The 23006-nt window shown below is 39.9% G+C and overlaps 1 protein-coding gene across 3 annotated transcripts in view; it reads left to right on the forward strand.

Annotated features, from left to right (window-relative positions):
• The window catches only part of BLOC1S2 (biogenesis of lysosomal organelles complex 1 subunit 2), a 47904-nt gene that overhangs the window by 18002 nt on the left and 6896 nt on the right, over positions 1–23006 (forward strand). For all 3 annotated transcript variants that reach the window (XM_077454270.1, XM_077454269.1, XM_077454268.1), the window contains exons 3-4: positions 2104–2220; positions 20292–20411. In XM_077454270.1, coding sequence (XP_077310396.1) covers positions 2104–2220; positions 20292–20411 — 237 coding nt within the window. The remainder of the gene's footprint in view (positions 1–2103; positions 2221–20291; positions 20412–23006) is intronic.

Genomic DNA, 23006 nt, shown 5'->3' on the forward strand with positions numbered 1-23006 from the left:
AAGGGGTAAGTCTCTGTTATCCTCTCAGGTGCTGTCCTGAAAGACGCCTTGGGAAAGACCAAGTTAGACTTACCGGTAACTTGTTTTCCAGAAGTCTTTCAGGACAGCAAGCATCCCGCCCTATGGTATTGTATTATGCTACGCTGTGACTAACGTATGTGTTTATGTGTTCCAGCCGGGGCCGGAGGTTCTCTTCTACAACTGAGGTGTGGTAGGGAGGCGCCTCCCTTTAAAGTCTGGAGGAAGAAGGTGTTTCCTAACGAGGAGGGAGGAGTCGCTATCTCTCAGGTGCTGTCCTGAAAGACTTCTGGAAAACAAGTTACCGGTAAGTCTAACTTGGTCTTTTATAGCAATGCTATAAATGCAAAGGCACAATAATGATCCTGCTGCAGATAAAAAGGTAATCTATATGACACTTACCACATTTCATCCGCTGTTTATTATTCATTGTTGACCACTTCACAGCTTCAAAGATTTCTTGAGAATTGCTGCATTGACACTCTGTTACAATATTTATGGCACAATGTGACCCACAAGCCTGGCCTGGCATGCACCAGGTTTTGTGGAATGTGTCTCTTGTCACGCTAGTCATGTGGAGAATATGGGATGTAACGTCCTACTGTATTAGCACTACCTGGATTTTAGGTTGTCTTTTGGTTCTAAAGTAAAAAAAAAAAAAAAAGTAAACAAAAAATAATTTCCAAAAAATCATATCTTAGCAGAACGGCTGCAAACAGACATCATCCATTTACATCTGTTCAACAGATCTGGACAGAGCTATCACCATTTAAAATGGCATCCATTGGCCCATAGAAATACATTGCTGTCATTTTTTTTATCTGTCAATAGATGGATGAAAAATAAACAGATGTTACGACTGTGTGAAAGGGACCTAACTGATGCTCCTGACCCAAGTTAATTTTATCTGAGCTTTTAGGCCGGGTTCACACCTAATGCGAATTGAATGTGGGTTTCCTCCGCATCCAATTCGCATAGTAGGTGAATATGACCTGCTGTCTATGGAGCCAGTTCACATGTCTCCGGGGCGGCTGCAGAGCGCACTGCTCGTCTGTGCGTCTTTGCCTCCGTTTTAGGGCCCGAATTCAGGCAAAGATTCTGCCCTGAATCGTCCCTGAAACGGAGAACAGGGACGGACAGCGTTGTTGTGTGATCCGTGGCCGGTTTAGGTGTGAACCATGCCTTAAAGTGGTTGTAAAGGGATTTTCTTTTTTTTAAATAACAAACATGTTATACTTAACTCCACTGTGCAGGTCGTTTTGCACAGAGTAGCCCCGAACCTGCTCTTCTGGGGTCGTCTCTCAGCGGCTGTCTTGGCCTCCCCCCCGCAAGTACTTCTCACATTCATACGAGCGCCCTCGCATGGTGAGAAGTACTTGCAGGCGCGCTCCTGTGATACAGCCAGCGGCTATAGCCGCTCACTGTATCGCTTGGCCCCGCCCCCCGGCGCGCCGCGCCATTGGATGTGATTGACAGCAGCGTGAGCCAATGGCTGCGCTGCTTTCAATCCATCCACTCTAGCCAATCAGCAGCCAGGCTGAGCGGCAAAGAGGATCTCGGAGGTGAGTGTGGGACTTTCGAGGGGTCAGGTAAGTAAAACGGGGGGGCTGGGGGGCCGGCACTGTCAGATGTTTTTTCACCTTAATGCATTAAGGTAAAAAAAACTTTTACCTTTGCACCCCCTTTAAGGCACCCAAGGTAATTGTAGTGTGGAAAAAACTGACATCTCCAGTACTTGTGAGTGCTTGCTCTGTGCTGACTTTTACTATCAGGATACTTGCCTGTTTAGGCATCCAGTGTCCTCATTCAGAACAGGCTCTTGAGCGTGGCTGCTGCCATCTTGGCTTCACAGCTGGTTTCCTACTGCGCATGTTCAAATCGCACTGTGCTTTATCAATGGGACAGCAGCGAGGAAAAGGTGGCAGAATTTCCGAGCCTTCTGAGCCTGAAATGGGAACGGGTACCTGTCAATGGCATACTTTTTGTAAAGTTGGTTTATTTTGATGAAGATGTAACGAGTCACTCAGTCTTACAGAAGTTAAATTCATATTTTATTAAATCTTGTTTATGTATTGCTCACTGCAGATGATACTACAGTTGAAACTGCAGAAGAGGCAGTTGAGCCACCAGAAGCTGATATCAATGAGCTCTGCAAGGATATGTTCAGTAAAATGTCATGCTATCTCACTGGTGAATTGGTAGGTAAGTGCACTATAATAAAGTACCTAAATGAAGAGCTGAATGGGCCACACATATTGGAATGTTGTACACACCAGAGTATGTTTGATATTAACACTAATTCATAAATTGTTATATACTAGGGATGTGTATGTACAGTGCCTTGAAAAAGTATTCATACCCCTTGAAATTTTCCACATTTTGTCATGTTACAAGCAAAAACCTATAATACAAAATGTCAAGCGGTATGAATACTTTTCCAGGGCTGTGTATGTATGTATGTATATATAACACACACACACACACACACACACACACACACACACACACACACACACACACACACACACACACACTGAAAAATAAATAAATAATCATCATATAAATAATATATATATAATTTTTTTTTTTTTTTGATAATCCGTTCTCTCGTAGAGAATAAAGGGAATAAGACCTCTGCTCATTTTCTTTTTTTACTTTTATGGAATTGCCACCTAAGCACAATCTGGGGAATTATCTAAACTTCCCGTGCCAAAATAAACTAGCGTAAGCTGCATCAATATAGAAAGTTGCAGCAGATTCACGCCAGGTGGAACCTGGTTTACAGAATGTCAGCAGACAGCTCCACTCCCCTCTGCCCCTATAGTGATTAAGAAGGAGGATCTGGACAGCCACACTCCAATATAAACACCTTTTTATTGTATAAAAAAATGAAAATTCAAACAGCAGGGTACAGGATAAACTTACTGATACGTTTCACACAATAGTGCTTAGTCATAGCTAAACAACCACCACATTTTGCCACAAAATATACTAGTGTAACACGAATCATGTGATCAATAAGAATTGATTGATTAATCACTTCAGCCCCGGAAAGGATTTAACCCCTTCCTAACCAAGCCCTTTTTTGCGATACAGCACTGCGTCACTTTAACTGACAATCGTGCAACATTTTACCCAAACAAAATTTACATCCTTTTTTTTTTTTTTTTTTTTTTTTTTCACACAAATAGCGCTTTCTGGGTTTTTTTCATTTATTTTTTTATTTTTTTTTCGCTATAAATAAAAAAAGAGTGACCATTTTGAAAAGAAGCAATATTTTTGCTATAATAAATATCCCCAAAAAAGATATATATTAAAAAAAACTAATTTCTTCCACAGTTTAGGCCAATATGTTTTCTTCTACATATTTTTGGTTAAAAAAAAAAATATCAATAAGCTTATATTGATTGGTTTGTGCAAAAGTTATTGCATCTACAAAACATATATCCAGGAGAAAAACACGAAAAAATGCCATGTGTGTATGTGTGTGTATATATATGTATGTATGTATGTATGTATGTATGTATGTATATAGCAAAAGATAAAACGAGATTTAAACAAATTGAAAAGTCAAGGAATGACTTTTTTTTTTTTTGTTTTGTTTTTTTATATATAACTGCAACACCTGGATAAATGAGCATGTATAGTACTTTAAAGTGTGTGTGTGTGTGTGTGTGTGTGTATGTATGTATGTGTGTATATATATATATATATATATATATATATATATATATATAAAATGGATTGGATTTTCAGCAGAAGAGAGCAAGACTTTGCAAAACTTGTTGGCGTCTATGGAATGGGCATCGGTGAACACAATCTTTTGTGCATGTTCTTTTATAATGAAATGTATGTTTTTATATATATATATATTTATAATGTATTCTTCACATCCATACTTATCTCCATATATGTTGCATTTCTGGTGTTTATTACTACACACGTATATTTATTTCCCACACACAAATGCACTTTGTTTCTTACCAATATATACACATTGTATATGTGTGTGTATATTATTATATAATTTTTTTATATATATATATATATATTATACACACACACACACACACTTTAAAGTACTATACATGCTCATTTATCCAGGAGTTGCAGTTATATAAAAAAAATAATAATAATTCTTTGATTTTTCAATTTGTTTAAATCTTGTTTTATCTTTTGTTAAATACACATGGCATTTTTCTGTGTTTTTTTTTTTTTTTTTTTTTCTCCTGATTATATGTGTGCCTCTCTTTTTTTTTTTTCTACATCACATTTGTTTGATTGAGTTAATTGGCAATCAATTCTAATTGATCACATGATTCATGTTACACTAGTATATATTTGTGGCAAAACTTTGTGGTTGTATAGCTATGACCAAGCACTATTAAGAGTGTGAAACGTGTCCGTTATTTATCCTGTACCCTGCTGTTTGAACTTATTGTTATTTTATACAATAAAGGCGTTTCTATTGGAGTGCGGCTGTCCAGATCCTCCTTCTTTGCTACTTGCTTAGCCTGCACCTGCTTCTTCCACCCTGAGGACACACCCACCTGGAGCGGTAATCCTTTCTCTCCCGTACAGTGATTACCCTGTACAAGCATAACCTGTAGGGGTTAACACCACCTTTCCTACCTCCCAAACTCAGCTGAGCAAAGAGGCAAGCAGGAATCCAAAGAAAGCAGAACAGTACACCTGGAGCTGCAATGTCTGTCACAGACACTGCAAAGAACAGGGAGCAGATTGATTACACCCTCTTTTTGTTATTTAGAAGCATTTCCTCAGCTTAGAGTGATGCAAGCATACAACATGCACAACTCTTTGTCAATTGAACACAATGGTTTTTTTTTTTCTTCTTGGCTGCTATCTATTGACCGTTTTTCAAACAGTGAAATTCTTAGGCCCCTTTCACATGGACGATCCATTCAGGTCTGCCTGTCAGTTTTTCAGGCGGACCCGAACGGATGCTCCATAGAGCTCTATGGAGCATCGGATGTCAGCAGTGACATGTCCGCTGACATCTGACCTGCTCCGATCCGAAAAAATGTGACGGAAGAAAAAGCTATTTTTCCATCCATCATTGTATTGGGTGATGACGGACACTGCAGTCCGTCGTCACCCGATCTCCCATAGGGAAGAGCGGCGCTGTGACAGGTCCATCCCTGCGCAGTGTGCAGAGACGGACCTGTCATCTTCCTGCTCAGCGGAGATCGCTCCGGTGATCCCCGCTGAGCAAGCAGACATCCACGGGGGGGATCAGCACTGATCTGTCCCGTGTGAAAGGACTCTAAGTCTTACACCAAGTTCAAGCATTTCCAATGGTTGCCCTATCTTTCCCACCCCCATTTCCTCCCCCTGAGGGAAAACCTACATGGCCCTATAACTGCAATCAATGTTCAGATTTAACACCTCTTTTGAAAGTTATCAGGCCTTAAAAGGTGTCCCTCATGGTGGAGCTTTTTTGTCTTGCAAAATGTTCTTCTGAATTCCTATTTGTTTTCAGTCAAAGGGGAGCCTATTTTCATGCAAATATGGGTTTTCACCAGGGTGGGGGAGGTGAGAAGTTTATTTGTTTTGAGAAGTTGGAGCTCTTTTTAAGAAGTATTGCAAGAAAATTACTACATAAAGTCCTACCAAGATGGAACGGCTAAGGGTTAAGGAAGTTTAAACTGCAGATCATTCACCAAAACGTGGTGTAATGTGGCTTTAGGCTGGATTCACACCTATGCATTTTTAGTGCATTTTGCAGATTTGCACTACAGTCCATTTAACATGATTTCGTATGGAACACGTTCTGTAGTGCAAATCTGCAAAATGCAAAAAGCACTAAAAATGCACAGGTGTGAATCCAGCCTTTGAAAAGATCATTCAAATTGAAATCGCTTTTCAAATAAACAGTATAAAAAAACAAACAAAAACATGTCTAAAACTCTATCTAAAAGAGCGCCAGATGTTAGACGCCTTTTCACACTGGGGTGCTTTTCAGACGTTTTAACGCTAAAAATAGCACCTGAAAATCGCCTCTCATGCCTCCCATGGACAGGGAAAAAAAGTCCTGCAAGGAGCATCTTTGGGCGGTGTGGGAGCTGTGTATACTCCCTGCCCATTGGAATGAATGGACAGCGCTGATGAAGCACCTGCAAAGTGATTCTGCAGCGCCGCAACACGGGTGCTCTTAACCTTTTGTTTGGCCTCTAGTGGGGGTTAAATGCGCCCTGCTAGCGGCTGAAAAGTGCCGCTATAACAACAGTAAAGCGCTACTAAAACTAACGCTGGCACCGCCCTAGTGAGAAAGTACCCTTAAACATCTGATTCTTGGAGACCGTCTTTAGCCTAGTACTCATGATCAGAAAATCATATAAAAAAAAATACCACTTCCGAAGCCATTTTTCCGAAGGAACAAACCTAATTTAATCAGTACAGTTTTTATCCAAAAATACAATACAAATATATATTACATCACTTACAATTTTTTATTTTTTTTTGTCATACGAGAATTTTCAGATTTTAGTAACCTATTCATTTTCAATATGGAGACTAGCATGGGGGAAAAAAACGGATGATCATTCATCCAATAATCTCATCGAATGTACTAGGCTTTAGTCCTCCAGATAGGTAAGATTTGGAGTATGGTTAAGACTCATTAATACTACTAACCCAGCAGCCCTGCTCTTTGGGATTCTTTCTCACAGGATAGGATAGTGGTTAAAAAAAAGTGCCTTCTTAGCCCACGTACACACAGTCGGAGATTTTGCCAACCAAATCCGTCGGATTTTGCCCGTCGGATTTAGTCCGACGGATTGTGTCCGAAACTGTTGCATACACACGATCGGGCCAAGTTGGCGAAAAATCCGATCTTTCAGAACGTGATGACGTAATTTCGTTACGATGGGACTACATTCAGGCTAGTAGCCAATAGCTTTGATGTAGGAATTTGATCTGAGCATGCGTGGCACTTGGTCCGATGAAAATGCTATACACATGATCGGATTAGGTCCGTCCGGCCCACTTGGTCGGGAAATATTTCCAACATGTTGGAAAATTGGGTCGGACGGAGATTCGGACGGAATACCACACACAGTCGGATTATCTGACGACACGGTCCGATAAAACTCATTCCGACAGATTCTCAGACCGTGTGTACAAGGGCTTAGACACAGAATGAAATGCACTGGAAGTGCTCAGACATGGCTGAATAATGTTGTTCCTGGTAATGACATGTATTTGGTTGTCTTGAGTAGTTTTGTAAAGGGATTAAATCACATTCTCATTTTGATTAAATGCTGTCTCCTAGAAGTTTGGCACATATTATACCATAATAAAAAGATGCAATCTCATGTGAAATTGTTGTCAACTTTAATGCATTTGTTAATGATCTTTAGTGTGTCAAGCCCATAGTGCTGCTTATATTTGCCATGAGTGAGCTAATAGGTTTGGGAAGAAAATGTATCCCAGCACTTTCTCCCCCACGTTGTTGGCTAGGGCTAATTTAGAAAGGAGCCAATTAAACTACCAGCATGTCTTTGGTTATGGGAGGACACTGAATTACTGAAAAATCACAGGTAGAGCATGCAGGCTCCATACACAGTGGGGATTATTTACAAAAGGCAAATCCACTTTGCACTACAAGTGCATTTGGAAGTGCAGTTGCTCTAAATCTAAGCCCTTGTACACGCGGTCAGATTCCGTCGGAATGTGTCCGATCGGAACGTTTTGTCGGATATTCCGACTGTGTGTGGTATGCATCGGACTGTTTCCGTCGAACGAAATTTTCCAACTTGCCGGAAATATTTTCTGACAAAATGCTCCGATCGGACATACTCCAATCATGTGTAGAAAATTCCGATCGGACAAAGTGCCACGCATGCTCAGATCAAATTCCTACATCAAAGCTATTGGCTACTAGCCTGAACGTAGTCCCATCATAACGTAATTACGTCATCACGTTCTGAAAGTTCCGACAACTTTGTCCGACCGTGTGTATGCAACAGTTTCGGATTTGGTTGTCGGAATGTCCGACCGTGTGTACAAGGGCTAAGGGGTAGATCTGAAATGAGTGGAAGCGCTGCTGATTTTATCATCCAATCATGTGCAAAAATGCTGTTTTTTATGCAAAGTGGATTTTCATTTAGTAAATAACCCCCATTGTGTCCTGGATGTGAATTGAACCGAGGACCCCAGTGCTGGAAGGCAGTAGTGCTAATCGCTAAGCCACTGTCCTGCAAGATAATGATTCCATGAACATTTTACTTCTCAATGGTAAAATTTCAAATAACATAGGGTTTGATTTACTAAGGCCTGATTCACACCTATGCATTTTTAGTGCTTTTTGCATTTTGCAAATTTGTACTACTGAATGTGTTCAATAGGAAACAATGTTAAATAGACTGTAGTGCAAATCTGCAAAAAGCACTAAAAATGCATAGGTGTAAATCGGGCCTAAAACCGTAGAGTGCAAATCCGATGCAGCTCTGCATAGAAACCAATCGTCTTCCAGGATTTTTTGTCAAAGCAGATTTTGCACTCTCCAGTTTTAGTAAAATAACCCATAGGCTCACAGGCACATCCTGACTCTAAACAAAATGGAGTGTTTGTTTTGGCCGTGAGAGTGTGAACTTTGATTGCTTCTGCTGAATAAGTTTTGGGAGCAAAAACAAATCGCGTGTAAGCTTCAAGTTAGAACCCACATAGGACTGTGGACACTCCCTGGCCCTTTGAATTCGCTGGGAGTCTTAGTGACCAGCACTGTACCTGCACTGTTACATGGCAGAAACATAAATGAGGTACATGCTACTCAATCCCAAAACTACCAGGTTCGCGCCTTTCAGCTAAATGGAGTATTTGCAGTTGGGAAAGGCAATGTTATTGCAAGCCATTGGTGTTTGGCCTGCATGGGCAAAGCTCTGGTTTGCTATAAACTAAGGCTCTTCTCACATGGGGTGGACTCCTTCAAACAAATCTGCCTGCTCAGTGGAGAATCTGTCTGCTGATCCTTGCTATGCAGGTGGATGAGAGGTCCATGTCTACTGATGCATAGCGGACACGTACACAGCCCGCTGTTCTCTATTGGGGGGGGGGGGGGGGGGTTGGATGGAAAAGGACTGCCTGTTTGTTTCCATCCAACTGTCATCCGATCTGCTAGATGGATGGGGAACAGATCAGTATCCATCTGTTTTTGTCAGACCGGATCGGATGCAGACAGGTGTAAACGGACACATGTCGGTTTACATCTGCTTCCCCATAGAGAACAATGCATAGTCCAATCAAGTCCACCTAAAAAACGGACAATCAGTCCGCTCTTGTGAAAGGAGCCTAAAGTGACTCTGTTCTGGAATGAAAAAATGTAGGCCTTACTTCTAAGAAAATAGTTTGAATATATAGAATAAGCACACATGTAGCAAAACTGCTTTAGCAAAAAGTTTATATTAGGCATCTACATACAATTATTCAACAGGTACAGTTTACCAAGTAAGTCATCTAACATCAAGCATAATACCACAGAGATATTCACTCCAAGGTTGAATCATAGCAAAAAAAACTTGCATGCATATGTGTGCAATGAGCTACACTTAAATGTATGAGAGCTGATGTTGAGAAATTCATAACCCTTCATCGTGTAATCAAACAAAAATCTGATCAGACCCTGGTGAAAAGAGAGAGGAGGAAAAAACAATGTTTCAGCGATGTAAAAACCTCCTTTCTTGAGAGCCTCCTACCCTCTTGAGAAAGAGAGTTGTTTATACCCCTGAAACGTTTGTTTTTCCTCTTCCTTCTCTTTTTTTTTTTCACCAGGGTCTGTGGGCAGAACTAGGAAACAGAAATTGCAGGGTCTGGAGGAGGACCAGATGAGAGCTGAAGTCAGCTGCTGGGGTCTGCTGAATGCTGAGATGAGGGAGGTGTAGACCAGAGGTTGCTGTTGTTTTACAGAGAAGTGCAGGATCTGGATGAGTTTTGTTCCTTCCTTAATGATCTGTACAAGAAACTTGCTACCTACCTTATTCACATACTCCGCATCTGGTATCCATTTATGTAATTAATAAATGGGTTTTATATATTTATATTACTTTTTTTCTCTTCCCTTTTTTTTTTTTTTTCTGTTTTTTTTTCCCTATTTTTGTTCATTGGCAATTCGTATTATCTGTGTATTTTTCTGATTTGTGATATGATGTGTCAATGGGGTCCTCTTGAATCTGATACAGATGACTAGGGTCAATTAACCTGCCTATACAGATGCTGAACCTCTTATCCTATGCTCCATATTCTTGATATGTGTATTTGCAATGCAATTCTGGGAGCTTGCACTGTCTATTGAATATCCTATTGTAAGGATGATGGACAACTTGACAATTATCTGTAATGGCCTGTACACTCCATCGGACTTTCCGACAACAAAATCCGTCTGATTTTTTTCAGACGGATTTTGGAACAAACTTGTCTAGCATACACACGGTCACACAAAGTTGTCGGGAAATCCGATCGTCTGAACGTGGTGACGTAGAACATGTACGATGGGACTACAAACAGGCCAGTAGCCAATAGCTTCCGTCTTGTAATTAATTCTGAGCATGCGTGCCACTTTGTCCGTCGGAATTGTCTACACATGATCGTAATTGAAACGATCAGATTTTGTTGTCGGAAAATTTTAGATCCAGCTCTCAAACTTTGTGTGTCGGAAATTCTGACGGAAAAAGTCAGATTGAGCCCACACACGATCGGATTTTCCAACAACACAATTCGATCGCACATTTTCCGTCGGAAAGTCTGACCTTGTGTACAGGGCATAATGCTTTATTTGTTAAAGTAGAAGTTCACTCTAATACAGAATTCTCTAAATCTACTGGCATCCACAATCTAAGACTAGCCTATCTAGCCCTGTAAAGAACAAAATGCTATACATACCTTTTCTGAAGCCAATCCGTTCCGGACCCATGCTGAGCTGTCAGCGGCCGCTTCTCTGTGGAGGTTTGTGCAGAGGAGGCAGCCGGCAAAAGAAGCCCCATAGTAACTCTATGGGTGACGTAATTTCCCAGCCATTGTCAGCCATCTCTTCTGCAGATCTTGTACCTCTGGAGACCGGACCGGATCAGCTTAAACAAAAGGTGTAGCAATTTCTTCTCTACGGGGCTAGATTGGTTAGTCTTATGCCCCATACACACGATCTGAAAATCAGACGACAGATTGACTTTTTTTGCTTACTAGTCACAAGTAGAAATTGAATAGGTTACTAAAGTCACAAATTCTTGTATGACAGAAAAATAATCGGGAGTGATGTCATGTGTTGTAGTGTAAACTGTACTGACTAAACAAAAATCGTACGAGGAAAATTTTCGTCTTTGTAATAATATTGGATGAACTGTCGTGATTGGCTCTCGAAAAAGCTCTGTACTAACGATCCGATTATCATACGATCGCGTAGAAAGCGGTATTTTTCGTCCAATCTTCGGATCGTGTGTACGGGCCATAAGGTTGTGAATGCCAGCAAAGTTAGAGATTTTTTTTTTTTTTATTCTTTATTCCAATTTTCCTTCACATTTACAAATCATCATAATACACGTTTAAAAAAACAATAATATGTCACCATTACAAAAATAATTTCTCACTGTATTTACAATAGTTCTTCTATATTCCGTGTTTCCTTGCATATCATCCCCTTTTATCACTATCCCCTCCCTCCTCCCCCTCCCTTCCCAAAAACCCTCCTCCCTCATTGACTTACTATTCTACTACAGTTTTTTTTCTTTCTTATTGCCTATTTTCTCAATATGGTTTTGGGAAATTTACTCATGGCGTGAATTAAAGTCTACCTTACCTTTCTTATGTTTAATCCTATCTCTCTCCTTCTCGTTTCTAGTCCATAGATTGCCCCATTCCATTTACCCATGGCCTCCAAATTTTTTCAAACTCTCTGAGATTCCCCCTTTTTACATATACTGTCTTCTCCTTCCATATTAATTCACTGATGACTTGAATCCATTCACTCACCAATGGAGCCCTCTCCGTCTGCCATCTTTGTGCAATTACTCTACGCGCTTGAAATAGGCAGCGTATAACTGCCACTGTAGTGCATTTTTGTTCTCCCGGCACCTTCCTATAACCCAGCATGCAAAATATAGGGTCCATTTCCAATTCTATCTCAAAGGTTTTGTTTATAGTTTCCACAACTCCCCTCCAATAACGAAACAACTTTGGACATCGCCGTACCATATGTATGAGGTCTCCCATGTCCCCGACATCTAGGGCACCTATCATCGTTTTTCCTACCAAACAAATATAATCTCTTAGGTGTATAATAAGCCCTGTGTACTAGCATCAAGTGCGAAATTTTTTGTGGGGGAGAAACTGATATCATTGGCCCTAGTTCCATTATTCTCCTCCACTGCTCATCTGATATTTCCCCAATATCCTCTTCCCACCTCCTCTTTTGGTTCGGGTGATCAACTTCCTTATTAGAATTTATACATAGCTGGTTGTATATTACTGATATACACCCTCTAGACTTATCCATTGATGGGTCGGTGTAGCTTGATTAAGATGATATCGATGCTTCAACTACTATACGTCTTACGTAATGCACCGGTATGGATATGTAAAAAATGGTTTAAAAAACTTGAAACCCTTTTCCGGGAGCTTATCTGGAAAAAGGGTACGGCTAGGATCCGGCTCCAGACGTTACCGTTACCAACAGATAAATGGGGCTTGGCGGTGCCTCATCCCAGGAATTTATTACCTGGCGGCGCAGCTGCAGCATTTGGCGTGTTGTGACTTGGGAACTGGAAGAAATTTAAGTGGAGGGTGATAGGAGCTTTACATGAAACCGTGGCCGAGGTATTAGAAGCAGACTCCTTTCAGTATAAAAGCTCCATAACTAGCATGGTGGGCAAAGTATGGAAAATGGTAAAAATATTAATGGGGTATACAGGGCTGTCAGAATTTACACCTTTTGTGGGATAATAAAAATCTACCGGAATTATTATCAATCGGGAAGGTTAAAATATGGGAAAGGCAGGGTATAACTAGGCTGATCCAACTATATGACAGTAATGTTTTAAAGATATTCCTGGACCTAAAAAAGGAATATGATATACCACAACAATCATTCTATAGATATTTACAGCTGAGACATTCTTTAGCAGCCCATTTTGGTGTACATATGCCAGTGTGGGACAAAACACCTCTATTTCAGAAGTTATTTACAAAGTTAGAGATTTTAGTATTGGAGTGAACTTCCACTTTAAACAATACAACTTTATTATATAAAAAAACGATTTCATGAAAAATAGATTACAGAGCCATTAAAATGTTACTAAAACCACAATAGTAAACTTAGTCTGTATATGCAGTGAAGCTTGCTTGTTATACTCTGTGAAGCCTAAGGAGTTAATCCTCTGCATTGCGTAAAAAAGCTGTTTTAATCCTGTCTTCTCTGATCCTCCCCTTCTTCCACTGTCCCCAATCCATCCCTTGATGAGACAGACACATCTTTGGAATCACTGCATATGCTCAGTTTGGTGTGTATTGCTAGAGAGATTATTATTATTTTTTGTTTCCTTGGGAGAATGCATGTGATCAGCACAGGGCCCATCAGCACTGTCCAGAGAGCGGGTCAGTGGTCCTGCAGGCTCAAAGGATAGTCAGAGTAGAATGAAAACGCCTTCTACATGCTTTAACCAAACACTGCTAGAAGTCACAAGACTGCTATATACTGCTGATGAGAAAAGGTATTTAGTAGTTTTATATTTACTATAATTACATTTCCATGTTCTGTGTAAAGTGGGAGACCGGATATAGTGAATGCAGGGTCCTGGGTTTAGTAACACTTTAACGCCTTGCAGACCAGCCATCGTCGTTATATGGCAGCAGGTTGGCTCCCCTGCGTGAATCGCCGTCGCTATATGACGGTCGCTTTAAGACCTATAGGGGGCGAGCGCATGTCATGACTCCAGGGGGCCGATGTGCGTTGCCAACGGCCGTGATGTCCGCCGGCGACCTGCAATCGCTCCAGAGAGACAGAATGGGGATCTGTTCATGTAAATGGACAGATCCCCATTCTGTCAGGGAAGTAGAAAGAGATCTGCTGTTCCTAGTGATCTCGCTCTCTCTCCTCTCTCTCTCGCGCTCTCTCTCCTCGCTCTCGCTCTCTCTCGCTCTCCCCTCTCGTTCTCTCGCTCTCCCCTCTCGTTCTCTCGCCTCTCGCTCTCCCCTCTCGTTCTCTCGCCTCTCGCTCTCCCCTCTCGCTCTCTTTCGCTCTCCCCTCTCGCTCTCTTTCGCTCTCCCCTCTCGCTCTCTTTCGCTCTCCCCTCTCGCTCTCTTTCGCTCTCCCCTCTCGCTCTCTTTCGCTCTCCCCTCTCGCTCTCTTTCGCTCTCCCCTCTCGCTCTCTTTCGCTCTCCCCTCTCGCTCTCTTTCGCTCTCCCCTCTCGCTCTCTTTCGCTCTCCCCTCTCGCTCTCTTTCGCTCTCCCCTCTCGCTCTCTTTTGCTCTCCCCTCTCGCTCTCCCCTCTCTCCCCCTTTCGCTCTCCCCTCTCTCCCCCCTCTCGCTCTCCCTCGCTCTCCCCCCTCCCTCTCTCTCCCCCCTCCCTCGCTCTATCTCTCGCTCTCCCCTCCCTCTCTCCCTGTCAGTACACTGTCCCCACAGTTAGAAACGCGCCTCTCTCGCGTGCGCGCTCTCCCCTCCCTCTCTCCCCGTCATTACACTGCCCCCACAGTTAGAAACGCGCCTCTCTCGCGTGCGCGCTCTCCCCTCCCTCTCTCCCCGTCATTACACTGCCCCCACAGTTAGAAACGGCTCCCTAGGACACACTTAACCCCTTCCCTGCCAGTGACATTTATATAGCAATCAGTGGCTATTTTTAGCTCTGATCGCTGTATAAATGTTAATGGTCCCAAAAAAGTGTCAAAAGTGTCCGATCTGCCTGCCGCAATGTCCCAGTCGCAGTCCCGCTAAAAATCGCTGATCACCGCCATTACTAGTAAAAAAAATGCCATAAATCCTCTATTTTGTTGACGCTATAACTTTTGCGAAAAACAATCTATATATGCGCTTCTTGCAAATTATTTTTTTTAACCAAAAATATGTAGAAGAATACATAATCATATTGGCCTTAAGTGATGATGAATATGGTTTTTTTTTTTCTTCTTTTTTTTTCTTCATCATACAACAATATTCCCAAAACATAAGACATTTTACTCAACCTAAAAAAAAAAAAAAAAAAAAAAAAAAAAAGAAAGACACAAAAAAAAACAATAATCCTCCCTTTCTCCTACCCCTCTCCCCTCCTCTCCCTCCCTCCCCTTTTCCTTTAATTATAAATATTCTACCATTCCTTTTGAGGCCCGAAATTCTTCCCATTTCTTCCACACTATTGGTATTTGGTTTTTTACATAGCCTTCTTCTCTTATTTGTTTTTCCAAAAAACATATCTCGTTCATTTCGCATATCCATTCTGCTATTGTTGGGCTAGTTGTTTCTTTCCATTTACGTGCTATTATTGTTCTGGCTGCTGTTGTCATATGCTGAATTATCCCATTTTTCATACTATCCAGTGTATCTATAGTGAGAGAAAACAGTGCTACCTTTACGTCTGGGATTAGTTCTTTTCCCGTCACTTTTTGGTATATCTCAAAAATTTTTAACCAAAAATTTCTCACTTTTGTACATCTATACCAAATATGTTCCAGTGTACCTTTTTCTATCCCACACCTCCAGCACTTATCTGTATTTCCTTTATTTACTATTTTTAGTGCAACTGGACTCCAATACCATCTCAATGCCACTTTATAATTTCTTTCTTGATGTTTTAGTGCCGTTGAGGTTTTATGTATTATCCCTAAAATTTTTTTCCATTCTTTTTCTGAGTTTATCTCTCCCAATTCTTCCTCCCATTTTCTAATTTCTATTAGGTCTTTAATGTCCCCCGTGGGTAGCAATAGTTCATATATTTTAGATAATTTGTTCTTATGATTTTGGTCCTTTAATATTATTTGTTCAAATTTAGTTAATGGTCTGATTATTAAATTTTTATTTAACTCCATAAATTTATCTAATTGAAAATGTTGTAACCAATCATTTCTAATTTCCAATCCGAGATCAATTAAACTTGGCATTTTTCCATCCACCAGGATCTGTACTAGTCTTACATTCTCCATCTTATTCCAAATTAAATAACTTGCCCCTTCCAAAGCTGGCTTAAATTCTGGGTTGGACATTAATGGAGTCAATGGTCCAGTTCTGGAGGATAGCTTTCCTTTCTTAAGCATTGCATCCCAAATTTTTAGGGTAGCTCTCACGAAAATTGGCATTTCCTTTTTGTTTGTTCTTAATTCAGGTTTTATCCAAGGTAAAAATCTAAGTTGTATTCCCGTAATTGTCTCTTCCAATGTTACCCATTGTTTTTTTTCTTTATCGTGTTGCCAATTTATAATTCTAACCAATGATGCAGCTTGCATATACTTTACAAAATCGGGCAATGCGAGCCCTCCGTCCTCTTTTGTTCTGGTTAGTGTTTCTCTTTTTATTCGGCAGTTTTTTTTTGCCCATACAAAGCTATTTATAGCCTTCCTTAAATCTATCATTATTTTCCTAGATGGAACAATAGGTAGTGTTTGGAATATGTATAATATCTTTGGCAGTATCTCCATTTTTACTATATTTATTCTACCCAACCATGAATATGTTGCTTTTTCATATTTTTGCATTTGTTTTATTGTTTTACGTATGATCATATTATGGTTTAATTCTTGTATTTGTTTCAAATCCTTCGGAATCATAACTCCCAAGTACTTGATTGCCTCTTTTTGCCATTTAAACGGAAAATCCTCCTGCAAGAGTATCTGTAATTCTTCTTTTATTGTGATGTTCATCATTTCTGATTTCTCGTAGTTTACCTTAAAGTTACTAAATTCCCCAAATCGGTCTAATTCTTTTATTATATTAGGAATTGTTATAATTGGGTTTGTTATATATAATAACAGATCGTCCGCATATACGGCCAATTTATAATCTTTATCCCTAATTTTTATCCCTTGTATATCTTTATTTTTCCGAATTGCGTTGATTAGATGTTCCATCACTATTATGTATAATAAAGGGGATAAGGGGCAACCTTGGCGGGTTCCATTCGATATCTTTATGTATTCTGATAGCATTCCGTTTATTCTTACCTTGGCTCTTGAATTGGCATATAGTGCCATAATCCAGCCTAACATTTTTGGGCCTAATCCTAACTGTATTAGTGCCTCCTCTAGGAACCGCCATCCCACCCTATCAAAAGCTTTCTCAGCATCTATGGTTAATAAGCAGGCTGGGATGGCGGCTCTCTGGGCATGTTCCAGAAGAGTACAGGTTTTCATTATATTATCCCTAGTTTCCCGCCCCTTTGTAAAACCCGTTTGATCTAGCTTTATATATTCTGGCAAGATAGGGGTTAATCTATTAGAAATAATTTTTGAATATAATCTAATATCAATGTTTGTTAATGAGATAGGGCGGTAATTTTTACTTTGTGTATGATCTTTTTCTGGTTTAGGGATTAATACGATGTGAGCTTCTGTACTCTGTGGTGCAAAGGACTGTATTTTCGTTATAGAGTTATATGTTTTTTTAAGTATGGGTATGATTAATTCTTGAAACCGTTTGTAAAACCTAGTTGTATAACCGTCTGGTCCTGGGCTCTTTCCCAGGGCCAGTTCGGCAATTGCCTGTTGGATCTCCTCTGTTGTAATTTCTTCTTCCAATTTCTCAGTTATTTCTTTAGAAAATCTTGGTAACGCTGTTTCGTTAATATATTTTCTAATCTTTTCTGCCCTTTCTTCTTTTTTATTTTCCTGTTGTATTTCTATATTATATAGTTTATCATAATATTCTTGAAATGTTTTTACAATTTCAGTTGGATCATATGTTATTTCCCCGTTTATCTTTAAGATCTTAGCTATAGATGTCCTAGATTGTTGTCCTCTTAATGTTCTTGCGAGTAGTTTTCCCGTTTTATTACCATAATAGTACCATTGTGTTCTATTCTTATCTCTTGAACGAAGGGACTCCTCATCAAGCACGGCTTGCAGTTCAATTCTTTTATCTTTTAAAAGTATGTTATCTTCTAATTTTAAACTCTGTTTATGTTTTCCTTCTAATATCCTAATTTCCCCCAGTAGTTGGTCTTTTTTTTGTTCCTTTTCCCTTTTTATCCTACATCCGTGCTTGATGAACAGTCCCCTCAGTACGCATTTTAGAGTTTCCCATTGTATAGGAATTGAGGTATTATCTCTATCGTGAATTAGCTGGAATTCCTTTATCGCCCGCTGTATGTCGTCCTCACATTTTCTATCTTTAAGTAAATTATCGTTAAGGTTCCATAACCCCCTAGTTTTTTTATTTTCCATTATTTTTAATTCCACATATATTGGTGCATGATCTGACCATAAAAATCCTCCTATTTCTGTTGTTGGGGACATCAATAATCCAGATTGGCTCAGGAAAAAATAATCTATTCTATGATAGGAATCATGAATATTAGAGTGATACGTAAAGTTCTTTTCTTTTAGGTGTTGTACTCTCCATATATCAATCAGTTGATATTCATCTAGTAATTCTTTAAATTCTTTTAGATGTTTATTTCTCCTCTGAGGATGAATATTAGTAGTATCTATTTTCATATCCATTATAAAATTTAAGTCTCCGCCGATTATTGTTATTCCTTCTGCGCTATCCATTACATTTCTTAGGATTTTTATCCCTGACTCGATTTGTTCATAATTTGGTAGATCGATATTAATGATTGTAAACATCTTGCCAAATAGTTTTATCTTTACCACCAAAGATCTTCCATCTTTCCCTTTATGCTCCTGAATTATTTGATATAACGTGTTTCTATGAAATGCTATTGATACCCCTCTCGACTTGGAGTATGGAAATGTATCATGGATCCAATTAGCATAATACTTATTAGTTAGTTTCGGAATATGCTCTGAACGAAAATGTGTTTCCTGGAAAAGGATTATATTTACTTTTTGTTTGTGGAAGAAGTTTAAAATTTGACTTCTTTTTGAGGGAGAGTTCTTTTCTTTTTTTTTTTGCGTTTTTGGACATTTATTATAGCAAAAAGTAAAAAATGTATATTTTTTTCAAAACTGTTGCTCCCTTTTTTTATTTTTTATTTTTTTTTTAACCCCTTGCCGCCGAGCGTACACAGATGTGCGTACTCGGCTATAAGTAAATAAATAAGATTTTTTTTTTTTTTTTTTAAGCGTCCCGCAAGCTTGCGCAGCAAAGAAAACTCATACGGAAGTCACGCCCGCATATGTAAACTGTGTTCAAATCACACATGTGAGGTATCACCGCGATTGTCAGCGCGAGAGCAATAATTCTAGCATTAGACCTCCTCTGTAACTCTAACCTGGTAACCGGAAACATTTTTTAAAGCGTCGCCTATTGAGATTTTTAGGTACCGTAGTTTGTCCTCATTCCACGAGTGCGTGCAATTATAAAGTGTGACATGTTTGGTATCTATTTACTTGACGTAACATTATCATTCACATTATGCAAAAAAATTGGGCTAATTTTACTGTTTCGTTTTTAAAAATTTAATGAAAGTGTCGCTTTTCCCAAAAAGTTGCATTTAAAACACCGCTGCGCAAATACCGTGTGACATAAAATATTGCAACGATCGCCGTTTTATTCTCTAGAGTCTCTGCAAAAAAAAAAAAAATATATATATATATATATATATATATATATATATATATATATATATATATATATATATATATATATATATATATATATAATATAATGTTTGGGGGTTCCAAGTAATTTTCTAGCAAAAAATATGGATTTTAACTTGTAAACACCAAATGTCAAAAATAGGCTTAGTCATGAAAGGGTTATAGGGCAAAAATTCAAAACCGCAGAGATGATAAAATACCACCAAAAGAAAGCTCTATTTGTGTTAAAAAAAAAATTGTTTGGGTACAGCGTTGCACGACCACGCAATTGTCAGTTAAAGCAACACAGTGCCATATCGCAAAAAATGGTCTGGTCAGGAAGTGGGTAAATCCTTTTGGGGCAGAAATGGTTGAGTAATGTATGTGTATGGATTTATGTTTGGAAAATTAGTGTGATATATTATTTTATTTATTTTTTTATTTTATTTTTTACTTTTTCAGTCCAACAATAAAGTTGCTTTAACTTTCAAGTAATTTCCACCATGATTCAGCACATCTGATTCAGTGTTTTTAAGGTGCCATGACCTAACTTATTTAATACATACAAATCCATCTTTCAGCCACCAGTGAAGACTACAAACTTCTTGAGAATATGAATAAGCTCACGTGTCTGAAGTATATGGAGATGAAAGACATTGCTTCAAATATCAGCAGGAATCTCAAGGATCTGAACAAAAAGTGTAAGTACACTTCCAAATGCGACAAACCAGACTCTTACCTAACTGAGAAAAGTAAAGTGATGAATAAAAAGTGTAAGTATCCACCCACATGTAGAAACTGGTGAATTTTTGCCTGTTTCATCAGATTCAGCGACCCATCAGATTTTGTAATGGAAGTGACATTCTGTCACGGCCATCTTGCTACACCCCACACTCGGCTGCAGTAAGGGTAAAGTAAGAAAGGCGGCAAACGGATATCTTTCTACACCCATCGGAGTCTTGCATTTCACACTTATTTTTAATAGTAAACTGAGCTTATATATTGAAATACAGTATTTTGAAATCAGTCGGTCTGTTTTGATGTTGAATTTTAAAAGCAGCGGCAAGCCTGTTGATGTCACAGGTTTGCTAATCTGAGAGAACACCGCTGCTTTTATAATTCAACATCAAAACAGTCTGACTGATTTCAAATTCAATTAGCTCAGTTTACTATTAAAAATAAATGTGAAATGCAAGACTCCGATGGGTGTAGAAAGATATCCGTTTGCTGCCTTCTTACTGTATCCTTACTGCAGCTGAGTGTGTAGCAAGATGGCCGTGACAGAATGTCACTTCCGTTACAAAATCTGATGGGTCACCGAATCTGACGAAACACCTGCAGTGGTATTGGCAGTCAGGAAGCATTCTTCAATTGCATTGAGATACACTGTAGCTGGTTGCTTTGCTCTATAAATGGAGCACTTTGTTGAAAAGTAAGGCCGGCCATGGTAAACCGGCCGAGATTTGAAACCCTATTTTAAAATATTTATGTTTTTTTTTTTTTTTACATATTTAAAGGAGAAGTTTAGGATTTGTAAAATAAAAAACACATACGCCCCTCTATGCTGCAGCATCGGTGTGATGCTACAGCTGTCCCATGCTAGCACTAAGCCTGAGAACTGAGCGATCACATGACTGCCGATCGCTCAATTCTCGGTCTGCCCAGAGTAGAGAGCAGTGACTATTAGTCACTTCTCGCCGCACTGGCCCTTCAATGCTCACTGGAGTGCTGGGCTGGGGAGGGAAGTGGGCACAACTGGTCAATCAGGTGTCTACGTGAATCACAAAAATATTGTCAGGATCCTTCCAGAGCCTGGAGCAGCTTGGCTACATCAGTTGATAGTGGGCAATAGCCTGGTGTCAGTCGACTCTGGGTCACAGGAGAGCAAAAGTAAGTATGGACGAAAAATGTTAAAATGCTAATTTTCACTCACGTTGCCATATGTGTATTTGTTCTTTCTCGATTCATTTTTTCATTGTAATCAAAATTACAATTGTTCCCTTTTTTTATTATTTTTTTTGCCTGCACAGTAATAGAAGAAATCAGAAAAAATTATTCATATACCCCACATGCCACAACCGATAAACTTTTCCAAGCTGTTTTTTCGTGTTTTGTTTTAATTTCTACCTTGAGAAAATCAACTAAAAGGCATTACCAAATGTATAGATATGAGTGGAATATCAAATCGGTTAATAATCGTTCTCATAAAAAGCATCAGTGTGCTTTTAATGGTAATGATGCTTTTGTTGAAAAAAAAAAAAAAAAAAAAATATATATATATATATATATATATATATATATATATATATATATATATATATATATATATATATATATTATTATTATTATTATTATTATTATTATTATTATTATTATTAAAAATCTATATCAAATACTTACCGTATATACTCGAGTATAAGCCGAGATTTTCAGCCTCTTTTTTGAGGCTGAAAGTGCCCCCCTCGGCTTATACTCGAGTCATCGCTGTCTGCCCGCTCGATCAGCGTGTCGAGCAGACAGACAGCGGCCATTCTATCATTCAAAAGCCGCGCCTCCGGCTCCGCCTTCGCCTGTGATAGGCGGAACACTGAATTTCCCAGCAGCCTGTGTTCCGCCTATCACGGACATCGTATCATCCTCGTACTACGGACGAGGATGATACGATGTCCGTGATAGGCGGAACACAGGCTGCTGGGAAATTCAGTGTTCCGCCTATCACAGGCGAAGGCGGAGGCTTTTGAATTTTACAATGGCCGCCGAGGCGCCGACGAAGAGGGCACGGGACGGAGGCAAGGCAAGGCACGGCACGGGACGGGACGGAGGCAAGGCAAGGCACGACACGGGACGGAGGCAAGGCACGGCGGCAAGGCACGGCACGGGACGGAGGCAAGGAGGCAAGGCACGGGACGGAGGCTCGGGACAAAGGCTCGGGACACAGGTAGGCTGGACACACACACACACACACACACACACACACACACACACACACACACACACACACACACACACACACACACACGGATGGATGGAGACACACACACACAGGGATGGATGGATGGATGGAGACACACACACACAGGGATGGATGGATGGATGGATGGAGACACACACACACAGGGATGGATGGATGGATGGACGGACACACAGGGATGGACGGACACACAGGGATGGACGGACACACAGGGATGGACGGACACACACACAGGGATGGACAGGCATGTCTCACCCTCGGCTTATACACGAGTCAATAAGTTTGCCAGTTTTTTTGGGGGTAAATTGGGGGCCTCGGCTTATAT

Source organism: Lithobates pipiens, unplaced genomic scaffold, assembly GCF_037356315.1.
Source record: "Lithobates pipiens isolate NorthernLeopardFrog02 unplaced genomic scaffold, aLitPip1_a1.2 Scaffold_25, whole genome shotgun sequence".
NCBI lineage: Eukaryota > Metazoa > Chordata > Amphibia > Anura > Ranidae > Lithobates > Lithobates pipiens.